Source organism: Chiloscyllium plagiosum, chromosome 17 (genome assembly GCF_004010195.1).
Source record: "Chiloscyllium plagiosum isolate BGI_BamShark_2017 chromosome 17, ASM401019v2, whole genome shotgun sequence".
Lineage (NCBI taxonomy): Eukaryota > Metazoa > Chordata > Chondrichthyes > Orectolobiformes > Hemiscylliidae > Chiloscyllium > Chiloscyllium plagiosum.
This window is the reverse complement of record NC_057726.1, coordinates 32,671,081-32,693,000: the sequence shown is the minus strand read 5'-3', so window position 1 is coordinate 32,693,000 and position 21,920 is coordinate 32,671,081. Positions and strand designations below refer to the sequence as shown.

Sequence of the window (21,920 nt, the reverse complement as noted above, 5' to 3'; positions counted from 1 at the left end):
CGGGAAGTGGAAGAGATGCTGTGGAGGGCATCGTCGACCACGTCGGGGGGGGAATTGCGGTCCTTGAAGAAGGGGGCCATCTGTGTTGTACGTATTTTGGACTGGTCCTCCTGGGAGCAGATGCGGCGGAGTCGAAGGAATTGGGAGAATGGGATGGCGTTTTTACAGGGGGCAGGATGGGAGGAGGTGTAGTCCAGGTAGCTGTGGGAGTCGGTTGGTTTGTAGTAGATGTCCGTTGATTCGGTCGCCTGAGATAGAAGTAGAAAGGTCGAGGAAGGGGAGGGAGGAATCTGAGACTGTCCAGGTGAATTTGAGGTCGGTGTGGAAGGTGTTGGTGAAGTGGATGAACTGTTCAACCTCCTCAAATATTTAAATGAGGCCTGTGCAAACTAGTAATGCAACCCCCTCCTTAATTTTCTACTTGCATATCGTAAAACATGCTGCACAACAAATTGGATTTATGAATTAATTGTGTTTAGAATGAAGTACTTTTGTGCACTTTGGTAAGGTATGCTTATAAGAAGTTTAATTGCTGCCTTTGGACATTGTTGCTGGAGGAGATCAACCAGGTGTGAATGCAGGATTCATATACTGGAAGCTTTATAATCAGAATGCCATGTTTTTCTAATAGTAGTTTTATAGAGATAATGGTTAAAAGGCCATTGTCTAAAGCCTTTCAGTCATAATACAGCAAAGGCTGGCAAATGGAAAATCCCTCTGGTTGAATACCTGAGAAGGAATGCATACTATGAACATATTCCTCAGAGTGGAACAGGGTCCAGGGAAACAGTACGTCTGTTGCATTTTCTGTAATTTGCAATATGAAATATTTTTCCCTGGCGAAAGCCTGACATGGAGTGTATGTTATAAATATTAATTATCACAATCATATCGATACTCAAGAATGGAGCATAAGACAGGTTAAATTTTGTTGCATGTTCTGTTATTTAAGTTGAGATGTTTGCCAACATTTTTACAAGTTTTATAAATAGAGTATAGTTACAGAAATTGTTTTTGACAATTATTTTTATCTGTTATGCAATTCAGGTAGTAGTGGCATTTCAGAGTGAGGTTAATTCTGCATCGTAACTAGATGATGTCAGAAGACGATTTGACAGATGTGGTTCAAATTGCAGTTGATGACCTAACACAACATCAAGCAGGTAAGCTGTAGAATAGTTTCTCTATTAAGCGGACAGGTTAAAAACTAATTTTCGAGAGCTTAATTTATGAACATATCTTTTTCATAGACTGTGTTGCTGATTATCCTCTATGATCTCAAAGAATGTTAAATACTGCCGGAATGAAAGTGTAACCTAAAATCTGAATAAATTAAATTTGTTAAACTTTATTGAAAAAGTCAGTTATCATAGTCTTCAAACAATTGTAAGTTTGGATATACTATCAAATGTTAGGTGCATTTTTTTGAAGCTGTAATGCTTGAAAAATATACATTTGATCATTATATGGATCTGCAGAAATTAAGAAAGCTGACCACAACACTGATGTGCAAATTAAAGATTTCCTTGCAACTTGGGCTCAAATTCTTGATTCAACTGCATGGTATTCTGGTTTACCTAAAATTAGACAGCTGTATATTTTTACAATATGATTTTCAACTTTAATATTTTTTCTTGATCCAGTTTTCTGACAATAATACAACACATTGTTAATATTGTATGAATTTTATTATTTTATTACTGTATTGTTTGTCTAATTTTAACATGCGGTAGTAATTCCATTTCTTTTCAGTATTTGGGCACTCAAGCAAGCCATTTGTCATGTTGTGACTCTGGAAGAACAACCAAGCCAGGCTTACTCCATCTGCCTTTTGTGTGACAGTGCAAAGTCTTTCTTCTTAAAATAATCATCTATTATTTTTGTGAAAACTGTGGTTGAATCTGCTTTCAATATTCTCTCAAATGGTGCATTACAGACCTTAACCATACATGTCTGCAAAACCTTTTTTCCTCATTTTGTTAGTATCTGACCTGATGTTATTATTGAACAACTCCGATCCCAGGATGAAATGTGACTTGAAGATTTTAACAATATTTTAATGAGGTAGCCTTTCACTAAAACGTGAACACTAACTGCAGATTCAAGTTTAACAATAAAACAGAAGTTTATTATTTTGAGTTGAATTGAATTTATTGTCACATGTACCGAGGCACAGTGAAAAGCTTTGTCTTGCGAGCAATACAGACAGATCAGAGTTAAATAGCATAACTAAGAAAATAATAGGTAAACAGTGGTAAAAACAAAAACACAGGTGCAGGTGAATGTTAAGAATTTGTGAGTGCATCCAGTATTCTAACAACAGTAGGATAGAAATTGTTTCAAAACCAACTGGTGCATCTGTCCAGGCTTCTGTACCTTCTCCCCGATGATATAGATTGTAGAAAAACATTGCCAGGGTGGCATGGATCTTTGAGAATGCTGGCAGCCTTTCCTTGACATCGAGCCTGGTTGATGGATTCTATAGATGGGAGTTTGGCCTTTGTAATTGTCCGGGCCTAGATCACCGTCTTCTATCATGAATGGTACGGTTGCCATACAGTTGTGATACATTCAGTCAGAATGTTCTCTATGGAGCACCGATAAAAGTTGTCAAGAGTATTGGCTGTCATGTCAAATTTCCTCAGCTGCCTGAGGAAGAAGAAACATTGTTGGGCCCTTGATACCAGTGCGTCCACATAGAGTCCAAGAAAGCTTGTTGTGGATGACCACTCCCAGGAGCTTGACACTCTCCTCTCATTCCACCTCTGAGCTGTTAATGTGTAGAGGGGGCATGAGTAACATCCCGCAGAAAGTCAACATTATGCAAATGAGGATTAAATAGAATAAATCAAGCTATTTACATATAACATATGTTTAAAGATTTTGAAATATACAATAAAATACAATCCTATTAATCTGAACAACATTCCCTTACAATACTGGCACTGGAGACAATTTCTTTTTCTTTCACATCTCTAGGGCTTTATTTATCTGTGACTTCAGTTCCTTGTCTTGAGAATATGTTCACCACTTTTTTGATTCGTTCTGTAGCTGAGCATGAATCTTCTCACATTCACATTTGAACCAAATACTGCTGGTCTGAAACTTTTAAACTAAACTTCTTACACAAGGTAACTTCCTTCTTAACCTTTCTCAGGATCAACTGTTTTACACATCCAGCTTTAGTCAAGCCTTTTATAAAACGACCTCCAACTCAAACTGAAATGCTTTTTTTTCTAAAAATAACTGCTTAAGCATTAGATTGATAGTGGTAATATTTTTCTCTTAGTTTATAACAATTTGGGTTCAGTGAAGCACAAAGGGCAGAGAAGCTCAGTTAAGTTAATCAAATACGATACTGATGCAGGATGAATGATATGTTACTATTGCAACCTATGGAAGCTGGTGAATGCCAATGTGTTGGCAACTTGAATCAAATTGAGCTGCAGTCTAAGCTGCAGACATCGTGCCATATCGAGGAAGGAAAAGTTACCTGGGCATTTTGCTCCAGACAGTGATTCCACCCTTCAGATTGGGTCATTTAAAATTGACCCAATCTGACTGATTAGGAACAGGTGAGTATCACCATATGTGAGGCAGATATGAGGACCTGGATGTTAAAATAATGGAACTTTGGGCCATGAAATGTCTAACAGTTACAAGGTCTTTCTTTGCTCTGGGGGATAAAGCTGGTAACTTTAAGAAGTACCAAATTTTGTGTAGATGTTTTACTTTGAAGTTTCTGGTTTCTAACTTTTTTTTTAATGCTCCGGAGCTTCAAACCTCGTGTCTGTGGTCTCCATGCCCACTTCAGAGCCCTGACCCTCATGTAGGGCATGCAATTGTGTAGGTTACCTCAGATTCTGTCAACACAGAGTGCTAGGAGATGAGGGGTTGACTGAGTGGGAGGTTAAGGAATAAGATCAAGGTAAATCTTACCTCGGAGGCCCATCCATTTCACACAACCCGGCACTCAGACGATCACTTACTCAGTCCACCTGGAAGCTCCGTGTATGTTGGAATTCCACTGCTGCCACCAAATGTTTGGTTCTTTTTTTTCTGAAGTTCTTACACATTTGATACAACTGCAACACATCAATGTCTGTGAACAACAACCAAATTTTATTAAACACAGTTAAGTACAGACTTTCTGGAGGAACCTTTTAACACACACCTCGCAGGGCTTACGGGGTCGTGGCAAAAGCTCTCTCCGAACAAAGGAAACAGTCTTTCCTTTATGCCCGCAAGACAATCCCCTGCCATTCCCCCACAGTCACATGCCATTCAAGATGCAATGCAGTGACCACTTGATCCTCAGAAACAATGTAATGCAAATCATCCATTAATGGCCAGATATGGTGTGAATTGTATTTTATTTTAAATACAGGGAGTAGTCAGAATTCCAATCATAATGTTCTTATTGATTTCTGAATAGGGGATGAACATGTAACTAGCTCTGAATGGCAAGGAAATGGCCATCGAAATGGATGGAGATGCTAAGGTAATTTCTTACAGTTTATCTGTAAGTCAGAGGTGTCCCACCCTAGCTTCAGGACATCCAATTTCCTGCAGGTCAGCAGAGCAAGTTAACTCTTAATATCACACCCTAACAATTGTTATATGATGTGACAGATTAAATCCGAATTAATCAAAGTCTTAATGTAGATTGGGATAGTCAGATTGGTGGAGGAAAACATGAGGAAGAATTTCTTACGGTGTATTTGGGACAGTTTCCTGGAATAACATGTTGTGGATACAACCAAGGATCAGGCTATTTAGGATCAAATGACATGTAATGAGCCGGGTTTAGTATGTGTGTCAGGTAAATGATCCCCTCTGAATTAGTGCCCATAATATGGTAAGGTTGGCATTCCATTTGAGAAAGTGGAACCATACGAAGATTAAATGATGGCAATTACAAAAGAGTGAAGGCAGAGGTGGCTGGAGTGGACTGGGTAAGGTATTTAGCAGTAAAGACGGGTTAAGGAAGAATGGTTGGTGTTTAAGAAAATAGTCCATGGCTCACAGCTTAGAAACTATTCTAATGAGGAAGGATTCTGGGAAGGGACTAGCCATTTGTGGTTAACCAGGGAAGTTAAGGGTAGTGTTATATTGAAAGAACAAACCTACAATGTTACAAAGATTAATGATAAACCAGATGATTGGTAAAGGTTTTAAGAACTGACAAAAGGCAATGAAAAGAGAGGGAGAAGATCAACTTTGATAGTAGACTTCCAGGTGATATCAAGGCAACCAGCAAGATCCTTCTTTTAAACATGCAAAAAGGAAGAGAGAAGCCAAAGTGAACATTGGCCTCTTAGAGAATGAGGCTGGTGAAATAATAATGGGGAATGAAGAAATATCAGAGGAGGTGAAAAAATACTTTGCGTTATTCTTCATGGTAGAAAAGACGAATAGCATATCAAAATTACTAAATAGTCAAGGGGCAAAAGGAGGCGAGGTACTAAGCACTTTTACTTTTAGTGATAGTTATTGTACTAAAGGGTTCAGAAAAGATTTACAAGGATGTTGCCAGGGTTGGAGAATTTGAGCCACAGGGAGAGGCTGAACGGGCAGGGGCTGTTTTCCCTGGAGCGTCGGAGGCGGAGGAGTGACCTTATGGAGGTTTACAAAATTATCAGGGGCTAGTCCCACCTGCCAGCACCCGGCCCATATCCATCCAAACCCTTCCTATTCATATACCCATCCAGATGCCTTTCAAATGTTGCAAATGCACCAGCCTCCATCACTTCCTCTGGCAGCTCATTCCATTTATGTACCACCCTCTGTGTGAAAACATTGCCCCGTAGGTCTCTTTTATATCTTTCCCCTCTCGCCCTAAACCTATGCCCTCGTGTTCTGGACTCCCGACCCCAGGGAAAAAACTATTTACCCTATCCATGCACCTCACAATTTTGTAAACCTCGATAAGGTTTACAACCTCCAACGCTCCAAGGAAAGCAGCCCCAGCCTGTTCAGCCTCTCCCTATAGCTCAAATCCTCCTTCCCTGGCAACATCCTTGTAAATCTTGTCTGAACCCTTTCAAGTTTCACAACATCTTTCCAATAGGAAGGAGACCAGAATTGCATGCAATATTCCAACAACGGCTGAACCAATGTCCTGTACAGCCGCAACATGACCTCCCAACTCCTGTACTCAATATTCTGACCAATAAAGGAAAGCATACCAAATGCCTTCTTCAGTATCCTATCTACCTGTGACTCCACTTTCAAGGAGCTATGAACCTGCACTCCAAGGTCTCTTTGTTCAGCAACACTCCCTAGGACCTTACCATTAAGAGTATAAGTCCTCCTAAGATTTGCTTTCCCAAAATGCAGCACCTCGCATTTATCTGAATTAAATTCCATCTACCACTTCTCAGCCCATTGGCCCATCAGGTCAAAACCCTGTTGTAATTTGAGGTAACCCTCTTCGCTGTCCACTACACCTCCAATTTTGGTGTCATCTGCAATCTTACTAACTGTACCGCTTATGCTCGCATCCAAATCATTTATGTAAATTTCAAAAAGTAGAGGACCCAGCACCGATCCTTGTGGCACTCCACTGGTCACAGGCCTCCAATCTGAAAAACAACCCTCCAACACCACCCTCTGTCTTCTACCTCTGAGCCAGTTCTGTATCCAAATGGCTAGTTCTCCCTGTATTCCATGAGATCTAACCTTGCTAACCAGTCTCCCATAGGGAACCATGTCGAACGACTTACTGAAGTCCATATAGATCACATCTACTGCTCTGCCCTCAATAATCCTCTTTGTTACTTCAAAAAACTCAATCAAGTTTGTGAGACATGATTTCCCATACACAAAGCAATGTTGACTTTCTATCCCTAATCAGTCCTTGCCTTTCCAAATACATGTACATCCTGTCCCTCCGGATTCCTTCCAACAACTTGCCCACCACCCAGGTCAGGCTCACCGGTCTGTAGTTCCCTGGCGTGTCCTTACCGCCCTTCTTAAACAGTAGGACCACGTTAGCCAACTTTCAGTCTTCCAGCACCTCACCTGTGACTATCATTGTTGCAAATATCTCAGTCAGAGGCCTAGCAATCACTTCTCTCGCTTCTCACAGAGTTCTTGGGTACATAGTGGCTTGCATCCTAGGAATTAGCTACAGAGATAATTGGTGAATTGGTAGTAATCTTCCAGGAATCTTTAGAGAATTGGAAAACTGCCTATGTAAAACTAGAGACCAGTTAGATAACCTGTTATTAGGAAAATGTTGGAGTCTATTATAAAGGATATAGTAGCAGAGCATTGAGAAAACATAATAAAATCAAGCAGAGTTGTCATGGCATTATGAAGGGAAAATCATACCTGACAAATTTACTAGTATCCTTTTGAGCTGGTAACAAGCAGGATAGATAAAGGGGGAGCAGTGGATGTAATATATTTGGATTTCAAAAGGTGTTTGCTAAGGTACCACACATTTAGAATACTGAATATGACAAGGACCCACTATGTTGCAGTTAATATGTTAGCATGGATAGAGGATTGGCTAACTAAGAGAAGATCAGAAAGTTGAGATAAGGGAGCGTTTCCAGAATAGCGACCTGTCAGTGTTGAGCTACAATTACAATGTTTTTGAATGACTTTCCTGTAAGAGTTTGTGGATGACTCAAAATAGGGAAGGCATGTGGTGAGGATGGCAGAGTTACAGATGACTATAGAGAGGTTGTGTGATGGGTAGAAACTTAACAAATGGAATATGGGGAAACATGAGGTATGTATTTTGGTAGGAAAAATTGAGGAGCTAAATATTATTTAAATGGAGAAAGACTGCAGCAAGATATGGAACTGAGGCATTTGGGAGTTTTCATTCATGACTCTCAAAAACCTAGCATCCAACTTCAGCATGTAATAGGTAAGGCAAACAGAATGTTGACCCTTATTTCAAAGAGAATGGGGTATAAAAGGAGGGAGGTTTTGCTAAAATTGTACAAGGCACTCGTCAGACTACAGCTGGAAAAGTATGAATAACTTTGGTCACCTGATCTAAAGAAAGATATACTGACAATGTGGGACAGTACAATAGGCTGATATCAGATGTGGAGGGACTATTTTGAGTTAATTGGGCCTGTATTCGTTGGAGTATAGTAAAATGAGAGCAACCTTATTGAAACATACAAGATCCTTGGAGAACTTAACAGGGTTATTGTAAAAAGGTTGTTTCCCCTTTTGTGAGAGTCTAAGAGCAGAAGACATAATCTCAGAATAAGATTGAGATGGAGAGGAATTTCTTCTTTCTGTGGGTAGCACATCTTTGGAGTTTATTTTATCACAGAGGGCTATTGAGGCTAAGTCATTAAGTATATTTAAGGCTGAGATTGAAAAATTGTCTTAGCAAGTAAATCAACGGTTCTGGGGAAAATGCAGGAAAGTTGAGTTAAGGGTTATGAGATCAGCCATGATCTCATTGAATGACAGAGCAAATCTGATGGGCTGAATGGACTGCAATGTCTTATGGTTTTGCCCTCAATTTTCCTAGTGTAAACAAATCCCCATTATTCTCCTGGAAGTCTCTGTGTAATACTGGTTGCAGCAATGTTTATACATTAATTATTAAACCACTTTAGACACCAACAAAACCATATGCTGCTAGTTTAAAAACAAAAACTGCAAAAAGTATGATATTAAAGTATTGCTAAGTCACACACCTTGTATCACAATGTCACCTTTGATTATTTTCCCATTAACCTTACATTAGTGTGATCTGGTTCTGGACCCTTTTCCCAACTGTCGTGGTTTATTCTAGCTTACTGTTGATTCCTCATGATTTTAACATCTTTATTAAATCTCAGTTCAATCTTCTTTTCTCAAAGAAAGTCCCAGGTTCTGCATCTGTCCAAGTAACAGAAATCTTTTATCTTTGGAACCATCCTTGTAAATGTTATTTGCCTTTCTCTAAGTCTTTCTTCTCCTTCCTAAAATGTGGTATTGTCAAAGTCTTATCAATCCGAATCATGAGATTCATGAATGAAGACTCGGACAAATGATTCCTTTGGCCATCTCGCGTGCAATGGAGTTAGTTTCAGTTGCTCATGGCCTTGATGTTGGTGCTGTTGGCTCCTTCAAGGATGCTGATATAACTGTGCCTGTCCTTCCAGTTGATGTGGAGAATCTATCTCCAACATCAGAATTGTTGACAATTCTCAAATGCCTTGAATTGGTATCTATACGAAGTCCAAGGTTCAGAACCAGAAGGAAGAGTCAGAAGAATGAATGCCTTTAAACATAAAAGAACAATGTTGTATCTTGGCATCAATGACAGTCTTAGATGAGAGGTGTTCCTCAGGTTGGGAAAATGTTCTATGTCTGAGAGGAATTCTCCACTGATATTGATGGAGAAATGGACCAGAACTTGCCCTGGGACAGGTTGATATAGGATTTGAGTCTTTTTTTCAGATTCGGGCTGAGATCAATTCTTTTGCTATGCTTCAACAAATGGATTAAATGAGGCTTAAAGATTATCGTCCAAGAACGCAAAGGTAACGTTGTCATCCACAAGCTGAAGTTCCATAAGTGAGGTCAAGTGATAGCTTCATGATGTTGAAAAGTTTTTTTGACCATCCTGTCGACAATTTCCACACCATCGAGAAGCTTGTTCTTGACAAGATGAAGGTGGAGAAAAGGATAGGGAGAGCGGTGACCTATTCCTGCCTCGACCTCAATGGATATAGTCATACTACCATCTGTGTGGACCATTGCCAATATCTTGTTCTGGAGGAGTTGGAGTGTGTTGATAAATTTCTCTGGGCAGCCCACCTTTGACAGGATCTTCTACAGAACTTCGCAGTTGACTGAGTCAGAATCATTGGTCAGTTCTGAGGCAGGGTCACAACGGAAATGTTAAGTTTGATTTATCTTCACACATGCTGCCAGACCAGCTGAGCTTTTCCAGCAACTTCTGTTTTTGTTTCTGATTTACAGCATCTGCAGTTCTTTGTTTTAATTTTGGGTGGTTGTTGTTCCTGTCATTTCTCTTGGAATTGCTGAGCAGTGAAAGCCATGTCTGTAGTTTGCTTAGAAGCTCTTTGGTTTTCTGAAAGGACTTTCTTGGAGACTGGAAGTAAGTTCCCTGCAAAGATTCAGGCCAGTGATCTTCCCGATGATGGAGAGGAGAGAGATTTCTAGGTAAATCCCAGTTTGTTTATTGCCTTTTTCTTGAAGGTTTTGATGGAAGCATCCGTGATTGGCAGAGATTTTTTCATTGTCTCAGCTTGTCAAGAACAGTAGATGGTAGGAGATGATAGGCCATAGTAGCTTCAGGTATTATGTTTGTCAGTGAGGAATTGCAGATTCTTAGTTTTCTCAGTTGATTATTTGATTTTTGATTTCCCGAGTTCTTCTTTGTAACTCTGTCTTTTGCTGTTGATGAGTTCTCCTTTTTGCGTCACTGGTGAAATCATTTTTCCAGGCATGGAGAGCTTTCCCCCTCTTGTCAGTTATGTTTTGGATGACAACGTCATTCTTGTCAAACAAGTCTGTGTTTTCTGGTCTTTGTAGCTGTTTTTGTTTGACAGCACGATTAATGGCTGTCTTCAGCTCTTTCCAGACTTTCTCCACTCCATTACATAATGCTTTGGAGATTTTGGTGAAGACATGGTTGGAATTTTGCTAGTCTGCATGGCTCTTGAAGTTGCTCAATGTTCATCTCTTTTCTGACTTGTTTCTTCATGTTAGCTGCTTCTGGTGGCATTTAATGGACATTTAGGAGCAGATGAGTTGGTGGTCCATCTCGCATTTGTCTGCACTGTTCATAGCTTTAATAATGAAGACATCGTTTTGGGCTCTGAATTTAATAGTAACGTAGTTTATCATATGCCAGTCCTTTGAACATGAATGCCTCCAAGAAATCCAAAACAGTCTTTTTAGTGCAACAGTGTAATGGTGATGGTTTTTTGAATATTTGGCAAGCAGGAGAAATCCATTGAATTTGCAATTCCTGATTCCTTCCTTTTCTAGTGGTTCCCTTCTCGAGTTGGGAGCTCTTTCTGGTGTTGAAGTCACCAAGGAGGATAATTTTAATGTTCCTTAGGGATGTTAGAGAGTATGGTGTCCAGAATGAAGTAGCACACTTCTTTGCGTTCATAAATAGCATGAAGGGTTGGGGCATTCATGATTGTTGCCTGCTGATTCTTGGAAAGTTGCAGACAGAAAGTCATGAAGCGATTGATGCCAACAGTGAGCTCTGATATGCTAATGAGTTCATTCTTGATGGTGCATGCAATTCTGTGGTCAATCCTTGGGGTTTCCTCTCCAACAGAAGATGCAACCACCACTTTCTTTCCTCAGCTGCCCATCACCTGCTTTTTGGGCTTCCTGCATGGCAGCAATGTTGAAGTGCCTCATTTTACAGGAAACAAGGGCAGTTCATTCTGAATGATTGTTTTGCCCAGTATCTGAGAGTTTGTATATTCTAGATCCTGAGATTGAGAATCATTTTTGTTTTCAGAGTGCAGCTAGATGAGCCTGCTGAATGTGGTTTTCCAGTCAAGTTGGTGATGGAACAGGCTATTTTTAGGATAACCTTTCCAGCCCTCACCCTACATAGGGAAAGCAGAGTGGATCCTGAGAAGGCTGCTCAGTTGTGAGGAAAGCTGCCAAAATGCTTTTCTGTTTCTATTGCAAGATTGAAATGACTGAGTCAAATTCTATTTCCTAAGTATCTGTCTGAAGATAGGGACTTCCAGATATCTCAAAACTGTCCTCGGTATCTTTTGTGCGGGATGTCTTTTGACCGTGCAAATGCTGTTGCACATCAGCAGATGTGTAGTCCTTGACAGGAGATAGATCTCCCTGCTTTTGCATCCTCCATTTGCCATTGCAGCCATTGGATTGCACTTTGTCTGGTTCCTCTCCTGTAACCTTACCATCATGGGTGGCCCTGCCAGAAGTCCTGTTGGCAACACTCTAAAGATCAAAAGAATGCTCGAGCCTCTCCACTGCAGCAAGGTGGCAATCCATGGAAAGGTATTATGTATCTGATCTGATCTTGGTGACTTTAAGTAAACCGACCTTTCCATACCTCCTCTTTAATTAACAAATTTATTAATTTTAATTTTCCAGTCCATCCAGGGTCTCAGCTATCCTCCTCCTTGGCTGTGACTTTGGGAGAGTCTTGCTCCTTGCCAAAGCAGATGCAGAATACTTATTTGGCATTTCAACTTAATTATCTGGTTCCATGTGCAAATCTTTCTTTGATTTCTCATCAGCCACATGTTTAAACAAACATTTATTCATTGTTACCCTCTTAAATGTTGATTGTTGGTATTTTCTGTCACTCTCTCTGTGAACCTTTTTAGCTTCTAGCTTTCTTTCACTACCCCTCTGAACTTTGTATTTTTGCACGTGTATTTAACATTTTGTCACACCATCGCATTTGTTATTCAGGGAATTCTGGTTTTGTTTGTTCTATTCTTTAGAGAATGTGTCTTGACTGTATCTGAACAATCTTAAAGATACAAAAAAAACTGCAGATGCTGGAATCCAAAGTAGACAAACAGGCAGCTGGAAGAACACAGCAAGCCAGGCAGCATCAGGAGGTGGAGAAGTCGACATTTCGGTTCGAGACTCTTCATCAGCAATGAAGGATCTCTACCCGAAATGTCGACTTCTCCACCTCTTGATGCTGTCTGGCTTGCTGTGATAATCTAGTCTCCTGTTTGTCTACTCTGCTCCTTTTTAAAGGCAATTTTGATTTACCTATTTTCACTGTCTCCTAAATCTTTTCCATGTCGACTTCTCCACCTCTTGATGCTGTCTGGCTTGCTGTGATAATCTAGTCTCCTGTTTGTCTACTCTGCTCCTTTTTAAAGGCAATTTTGATTTACCTAGCAGGCTTCAATTCCTGTTGAATGTGGCTGAAGTTATTCTCTCTCTACCTACTGAAATTGGCGCTCTCCTAATTAATTATTACTTTTGAATTGTTTCATGATTTTCTTTCCTTACCTAACCTGAAGTTTATAGAAAAATGTTTGTACTATTTTCATAGGAGAAAGTGAGGACTGCAGATGCTGGAGATCAGAGTCGAGAGTGTGGTGCTGGAAAGACACAGCAGGTCAGGCAGCATCCGAGGAGCAGGAGAATTGATGTTGAAGGGCTTATGCCTGAAACATCAATTCTCCTGCTCCTCAGATGCTGCCTGACCTGCTGTGTCTTTCCAGCACCACACTATCGGTAGTATTTTCACTGTCTCCTAAATCTTTTCCTTGTGATGTTTTTCCATGTGACCCATTTCTTTCCTTAGAACCAGATTGAGCACTAGTACATGGTGAAAATGCTTTAATACACTTGCATTCCCCCACCTACAGCCAAAAAGAAAACAAAACTTGTCTTTCTTACAGGTGCCTAGCGAGAACAGCTATGTGAGAAGAACTTTTATCTAAGAAATTGTGAGAACTTCCAAGATACTGATTTTTATTTGTAAATATATTTATTAGCAATTTTTTTAAACTTTACAAACATATAAAATTATTGAAAAAACAATCAATCACAAATATCAGTATAATAAAAAGAAAAAAAACACAAATTACAATACAACTACTATCTACTAACTACTAACCTACTTTATAATACAAAGCAAACCCTAACACTGTGCAAAGCAACACCAAAAAAAAGAAAAGCAAAAAAAAACACAAAGTATAGAACAGCTATGCTCAAGGCTCCCAAACAAAGGTACGGGAGCATTGTATACATACCCGTATTAACTCGGGAGACCCCCGCCAGGGCTTGACAAATCTAATCATCTGGTTAAACAAATTCCCTGGTTAAGATAACTGATAAATCTATATCAAAATAACTCAAGTAGGGCTGCCATGTCTTATAAAAGTTGTCTTGTGTGGTGCACCATGTTTGTGAAAAAGTCCAATGGAATGTGCTCCATAATTAATTTCTGCCATCCCAGCAAGCCCGGCGGGTTTTCAGACATCCAATTCATCAGAATATTCTTCTGTGCACAGTATGCAAGAATATTAAATAGTTTCTTCCCATGCCCATCTAAAGATGGTAAATACAGTAGACCTAAGAGGAGAGATATCGGGTCTCCTTTGATTTCAGTCCTCAATACTCTCCCTATCTCTCCCACCACACCGCTCCAATAAACACGCAGCCTGTGGCATGTCCAGAAGCAGTGGGTAAGAGTACCTACACTTATTATACATTTGGGGGACACTGAAGATGCCCCTTTTTTAAACTTCGCCAGATGGTCTGGTGCCAGTGAGCCCTGTGCAGAACCTTTAACTGCGTAGCGCATGTCCTGTTACAGATTGAGATCTTTCGAGTATTCTCCCATGTTTCAGAAGCGATCTCCACTCCCAGCTCTTGCTCCCAGACCTCTCATAACCAGTTAATATCCTGCCAGGCCCCGCTCCCCAGCAGGCGATAGAGGGCACTAAGCGAAAGGGTGCTTGTGGAGCGTAGCAACAACCTCTTTGTATCAGGCTTATAAGGCTAAGTGAGAGGCGTAGTCTTCTTCTGCATGAAATCCCTAACCTGAAAAAAATGGAAAAGGTCTCTGATGGGCAACCCGTATTTGTGGCTCAGTTGCTCAAAAGACATCATAACCTCCCCCTCAACAAGTTTCCCAAACTAGAAACTCCTCTCGCTGCCAATAGTTTGAACCCTGAGTCCATCGTCCCTGGTCGGAACCCGGGCATGCCAACTATAAGTGTAAGTGGCGAAGTCTTGGATAAACAACTCTCACTCTGACGCATTGCCCTCCATGCTTTGATTGTACTAATGACAATGGGGTTCCGGCAGTGGTCCATAACCGTCTTCATCTTATCCATGAACAATAGGTTAATAAGAGGGCACTTTGCCTGGGAGGCCTCAATGTCCGGCCATATCGAGTTTGGATCGTTACCTACCCAGTCGCAGACAAAGGACAGCAGGGAACTCAATTGATACCTTCTGATGTCTGGGAAATCAACTCCTCCCCTTCCTTGAGGCAACTGCAATTTAGTAAGTTTGATGAGGGGCCGCCCACGATGCCAGACAAAGGAACCAAACCATCCGATAAGCTTACGCAGCATTGACCTGGGAAACATTATAGGGAGCATATGCATGGGATAAAGCAAACGAGGAAGAACATTCATCTTGATGAGAGACATTCGGCCTAGCCATGAAATTGGAAGAGTCTCCCATCTCTGGAGATCTCACCTAATATTGTCGAGCAGGTGAGCAAAGTTAGTCCGAAATAACAGATCAAACTTGGGGGTAATAAAAATGCCTAGGTACCGGAACTCTGCCTGTGACCACTTAAAATGGAACTTAGAGCCACCTTCAACTTCTGGCACATCCTTAAGGTTCCCCAAAGGCATCGCCTCCGATTTTGCAAAGTTAATCTTACATCCTGAAATAGCCCAAAATGAAATGATACATTGTATCAAATGGGGTATGGAGGTGATCAGATTCGTGAAAAACAGAAGGACATCATCCGCGTACAGAGTAATCTTGTGTGCCCTCGATCCCACTTCCGGAGCGGTTATGTGGACGTTCTGACAAATGGCCTCTGCCAGCACCTCTATCACCAACGTAAACAACAACGGTGAGAGGGGGCAGCCTTGCCGACTATCCCTACCAATCGTAAAATTCCCAGACTTCACCCCGTTGGTAATCACCGTGGCCAGAGGGTGGCAATATAAAACCTCCACCTACCTAGCAAAGACTCCACCCAACCGGAATTGTTGTAAGACATAAAAAAGATATGGCCATTCCACCCGTTCAAATGCTTTCTCTGCATCTAAGGAAATCACCAACCCCTGAATCGATGGTTGCTTACAAACTTGGACTGCATTCAGCAACCTTCTAATATTATTAGAGGACCTACGGCCCCTAATAAAGCCTGTCTGGTCCTCTTTAATAATATGGGACAACACCCTTTCCAATCTCAGTGCCAGGATCTTGAAGTCTGAATTTAATAGAGAGATGGGCCTGTATGAGGCACAATCCTCAGGAACCTTCCCTTCTTAAGAATTAAGGAAATATTAGATTCTCTCAAAGCTGGTGGTAGGCGTTCATCCATATAGGAGTGATTGTACATCTCCAACATTGGCCCTGTCAGAATCCCTATAAACTCCTTATTAAACTCACCAGGAAGACCATCACGGCCAGGTGCTTTCCCACTCTGAAGTTGCCGAGCTGCCTCCTATATTTCCTGAACTGTCAAGGGGGCATTAAGGGCATTCCAAGGTTACCCCTGGGAGGTCCAGGTTCTTAAAAAAGGTCTTCATTTTAGCACTCCAGTCTTCGCAACCTTCAGACCGATACAATTCAGAGTAAAATCTCCGAAAAGCCTCATTAATCTTTTTAGCATCGTATGTAAGGACCCCAGCGCTGTCTCTGATTGCAGTGATGGATTGGGGAGCACGCTTTTTCCTCGTCAGGAATGCTAAATACTTCCCTAGCCTATCCCATATTCGAACAGCCTCTGTCTAGCAAAAGCAAGTTCTTTCTTTGCGTTTGTGTCAGTATTGAATTCAAAGCAGCCCGAAGGGCCATGATCCACTGTAGCTTAGTCACCGAAGGCCGCACAAAATGTGCTGCCTCCGCAGCTTTCAACCGTGTCTCAAGTAGACGCTGCTGTTCCTCCTTCTGTCGTTTCCGGCCAGCTGAATAGGAAATAGCTAATCCCAAAGTGAAGGTCGTAGCAGTCTCCCATTAGCATGGGCGAACTACTAGCCGTGCCTGTGTGGATAGTCAAGAATTCCTGAAACTCCTTCAAAAAGTATTCCACAAATTTGGAATCCTTAAGGAGACAAGGGTCCAAATGCCAGTGCCACAAACCTAGCCCTTCACTCTTGGCCTTAACCTCCAAATATACTGCCGCGTGATCAGAGGTAGCTATATTCCCAATTTTACAACTCATAATCGAATCCAGAAGGGCCGAGGGAGCCAGAAAGAGGTCAATCCTCATGTGACATTTATGTGGGTTTGAAAAAAAAGGTGAAGTCCCTGCCGGTAGGGTGAAGACATCTCCAAATATCCACCAGCCCCAACTCCTCACATAAGTCAACCACTTGCTTGGCCTGTGAAGAAATAGTTGAGGGCCCACAAGGCATCCTGTCCACTGTCGGATCCAAAAGGCAATTAAATCCCCCCCCCCCCCATAATAATGTGTCGTGTTCCAAAAGCACTCAACTTAGAGAAAGTACTAGTCAAAAATTTGAGGAGATGCGCCGCAGGACAGTAGACGTTAAAATGCCATATTCCTCCCCATGTATCAGGGCTTTAAGTATCACAAACCATCCCTGCTCATCTTTCACCTGCTCTAATAATGTGAACGGAAGATTTTTCTGGATAAGTACCACTACTCCCCCACTTTTAATAGTAAAGGATGAAAAGAATACCCGGTCATAACCCCCCTGTTGTAATTTCAGGTGTTCCCCATCATCAAGATGGGTTTCCTGCAACAAAGCGATATCAACCCTTTCCCTCTTAAGGCTAGAAAGCACTTTTTTCCTTTTAATAGGCCAATTACTTCCCTTAATGTTCCAGGTGCACCATTTAATAAGACACTTAGCCATAACCCCTTTCAGACACCCTTGAACCCCTCGGAGGGAGAACCCTGCTTACAAGACACCAAGCTTAAGTAAATAAAGACTCATAGAATCGAAAAACTATACATACAAAAACGACTCCATCATAACTATAAATAACTATTACTTCCAAAAAAACTGCAAAGAAAACCAACTATAGAACCTTGAATGGTAGACTCTTCCCCTTGCCCATAGGGGGCACTCACCCTACCCATCCCCTCCTTCATAGCTCCTTCAAACCTGGACTGTGCCCCAGCCTTAGGCCAGAAGAAAAAACAAGGAGATGATCCTTAAATCAACAGAAAAAAAGACAAAGTCAGGATGAACACTCCACCCATCCCTGGCTTTATGTCACCCCTGGTTGTGACTAAAAGAGAAGCAGAACAAACAAAAAAAGGGAGAGAGACAACAAAGAACATCCACAAAATTTCCCATCAGAAAATCCAGTTATTAAAAAAAGGAACAACTTATTCCAAAGTCTTTTTCCCCCTTTCCAAAAAGGAAATTATTAGGGAGAAAGAAAGGAATAATAAAAAAGGAAGGGAAAACATGGGGAAAAATAGAAAAGAGAACAAACATTAAGCATATTCTTCAGGCCAATCCATTTATTTTAAAGTGTCCACAAAGTTTTTAGCCTTATCAGCCGAGTCAAATGTATAAACTGAGTCCTCGTGGCTGAAACGAAGTACTGCGGGGTATCTCATGGAGTACTGGATGCCCCGGTTCCTCAGCCTCTTTTTAACTTCATCGAAGGACTTCCTCTTTCAGATTACAGCTGCTGAAAAATCCTGGAAAAACATGATTTTTGACCCCTTTTAAAGCAGTGCTTGCGGATCTTTTCTCAGGGATCTGGAAGCTTTTTGCTTGTCCTTATATGAGTGGAAGTGCACTCGGACTGGGTGGAGACGCTGCACCAGCCCTGACCTGTGCACTGTAACCCAATACGCCCTTTCAATCTGAAGCCTACTGGACTCTATGTGAAGGCCCAAAGGTTTCAGCAGCCAGTTTTCAAAGAAGCTGACTTGGCTGCTCACCTTCAGGGAGCCCGACAATTTTTGAGGTCGTTGATATGGTTTCGCAAGGCCTGCACCTCTCGCTCCAGCACCTGGATCCGACTGGATGAGAACTCCATTGCAGCTTCCGAGGCCTTAGTTCGACCCTCCATCTCCTCCAGCCTCTCCCCGAGGCCCTAGATCTCCTGCTTGTGCTTTTGCAGCATGGATGCAATGGGTTGGATCTGGGCACGAATCTCCCCACGGATTTCCTCAATCATAGCCGCAACTTTCAAGGTAAGTCTCTCCACCGCCGCAGCAAATTCTTGAGAGTCTGTCAGGTCCCTGGGGGTTTCAGGAGAGGCTGCTGCTGCTGCAGTCTCTGGTGTTGTAGGTGCTGCAGGGGAGTGTCCTCCATGCTGCTGTTTACTTGCTCCTTTTTCCCTTTGGCATCCTTCCCATTCCCAAATATTAACAAATATGTGTTCTGTAAGGTTTTAAACTAATATTTCCACCACATAAGTTGACCAGGGTGGCAAAAAAACACCGGTATACCTTGGCTGTTAGGCAGAGCTGTCCACAGCAGTTCTACAGAATTGCCGCCATCTTGCCGAGTCACTGATGTTATTTTAAAGTTTCATGCCAGAGAGAGGTGTCTGTCAATTTAAAAAAAACTTGCTGCATCTGTGACCTGTGAAACTCATGTATTATTGTTGAAGTAAAGGGGTTAGCTTATCCTATGTAATTACACTTCTGGAAATGTCAGATTTTATAAAAAAGACTAGAATTGAAAAGTACGCTGTTTGAATCCTTAAATGATGCATATGACATGGAAAGCTAAATTAAAGTAAGAAGTACATGCTGTGCAAAAATTCTTCATATGACATCTACTCGATATGTCCTTCAGTTAATAAACACTTATGAACTTAGAATCCTACAAGTTGAGGAGCAATCACAAAAGTGCATATCTCGGGGTTGTAACCCCTCCTTCCTTGTTAAAAATTGGATTAGAATACAAGTACAGGCACGTATCCTTTTTCTGAGCATCCAAAAACTGAAAACCTCCGAAAACCAAAGGTTTTCATAGAGCGTGCAGCGTCCGTCTTGTCTGCATAACATCACGGGGTTTTCTTGGCGGGCGAAGGCTGCACCCACTCGACCCACGTGGTGGCATGGCCCGGCACTCGGAGGAGTCAGTTGTGTGTTGTATTTACTGTGCTAAATTGTTTAATTTTAGAGTGAAAATGTCAAAAAGAGGTACAGGTACATCTATGGCTAACAATAATATAAAGAAAAGGAAGCATCTGTCATTATCAATAATGCAGAGAGTAGAGTTTTTGCAGAAGCTTGATTGTGGTGTGGTTGTGTGGCGTCTTACTGAAGAATATGCTGTTGGAACTACCACTGTCTATGATTTGAAGAAACAGAAAAACAAGTCACTGAAGTTTTATGATGACAGTGATGACCATCAACTAATGAAAAATAGGAAAATACTGCATAGGGCAAAAAATAAAGATCTTAACCGTGTGTTGATGGAGTGGATCAGACAATGAAGAAGTGAATATATGCCACTGACTGGTTTGATGGTCATGAAACAAGCTAGAAAATATTGTAATGAACTGGACATTAAAGGCGAATGTCAATATTCAGAAGGTTGGCTGCAGAAATTCAAGGAGCGTAATGGTGTGAAATACCTGAAAATCTGTGGCAAAAAGGCTTCTGCTGAAACAAGTTAAAATTATGTTGGTGAATTTACCAAGCTGATATCTGACGAAAGCCTTAGTCTTGAACAAATTTACAATGCTGATGAAACGCCTCTCTACTGACACTATGTCCCAAGAAAAATATTAGCAACAGCTAATACGAGAGCATCAACAGGTTTTAAGGAAACTAAGGACAGATTAACTATTCTTGATTGTGTCAATGCTGCAGGCACACACACAAGGTGAAATTGGCAGTGATTGGGAAAAGCAAACATCCAAGATGTCTTTAAGGTGTACGCAATTTGCCTGTGCATTATTATGCAAATAAGAAAGCATGGGTAACCAGAGAAATACTTTCCGAGTGGTTCAGTAAACACTTTGTACCAGCGGCACCAGCTCATTGCAGACAAGCTGGACTGGAAGAAAACTGTAAAATTTTATTTGTTCCTGGGCAACTGCTCCACACATCCCCCTGCCGAACAGTGATATTTTTGGCATTTACTTGCCCCCAAATGTGACAACGGTATTACAGCTTTGTGACCAAAGAATTTTACGCTCCATGAAGAGCTAGTATAAAGACTTTTTTTTTAAAAAAAAAATCCTTGCTGCAGTCAACAGAGAGGTAGGAATTCAAGACTTCCGGAAAGAGTTTAGTCTTAAGGATACCATTTATGCAGTTGCTAATGCTTGGAATAATGTTGATAAAGCAACATTAACAAATCTATGGCACAGACTCTGGCCGACAACGATGTTTCTTGTAAATGAACCTGCAGATGAAGAGTTTGAAGGATTTCATTTCATTGAAGAGAAAAAGATTATAGCAAGCCTTGTTACTTACGCACAGAATTTATTGGATGAAAGTGTAAATAAATTACATGAAGCTGACATCAAAGAAATGCTGAACATTGACAATGATGTGCCTGTCGTGCATTCCTTGAGCGATGAGAGCATTGCTGCAATGGTTTTAAATACGGGTTCATGTACAGATTAATGTGAGGATTGTAGTGATGATGATGAGTTAGCGAACACAGTTGAAAAAGTCCCCATTGACGATATGGTGAAAATGTGTGATCGGTTAATTGCCAGCCTTGAACAACGTTCATTTATCGGTGAGCAAGAGACTATGGCAATTTACTCAATTAAAGAGAGATTGCTTAGACAGAAACCTATGTTAATGAGATAGATGACACTTGAAGAAGTGTTTTAAACCGCCGCCTGCCATAGTGCTGAAGCTGTGTATGTTTAAGTTTTACCGAATGTTTTTATTGAAACATTTTTTATGGAAATAAAATGTTGAATATTTATGGTCGATGTATTTCATGAATTTGTATATATTACTCTATAAATAAGCTTTGTACGTTTAAATTTTCCAGAATCTTTTTCTTGTAATGTTTTTCATGGAAATAAAATGTTGAATATTTATGGTTGATGTATTTCATTTATCAGTACACTAGAGTAATAATGTCATTGAGATGTACAGCATGGAAACAGATCCTTCGGTCCAACTCGTCCATGCCGACCAGATATCCCAACCCAATCTAGTCCCACCTGCCAGCACCCGGCCCATATCCCTCCAAACCATTCCTATTCATATACCCATCCAAATGCCTCTTAAATGTTGCAATTGTACCAGCCTCCGCCACTTCCTCTGGCAGCTCATTCCATACACG

At 41.1% G+C, this 21,920-nt stretch overlaps 1 protein-coding gene across 4 annotated transcripts in view; it reads left to right on the top strand.

Annotated features, from left to right (window-relative positions):
• Nucleotides 1-21,920, top strand: part of LOC122558347 (BTG3 associated nuclear protein) — a 251,305-nt gene that overhangs the window by 21,081 nt on the left and 208,304 nt on the right. For 3 of the 4 annotated variants that reach the window (XM_043706808.1, XM_043706809.1, XM_043706807.1), the window contains exon 2: nt 1,048-1,163. In XM_043706808.1, coding sequence (XP_043562743.1) covers nt 1,094-1,163 — 70 coding nt within the window. In that variant the 5' untranslated portion in view covers nt 1,048-1,093. Of the gene's footprint in view, nt 1-1,047; nt 1,164-4,435; nt 4,502-21,920 lie in introns of those variants that run through there. The other variant, XM_043706810.1, reaches the window with a different exon arrangement.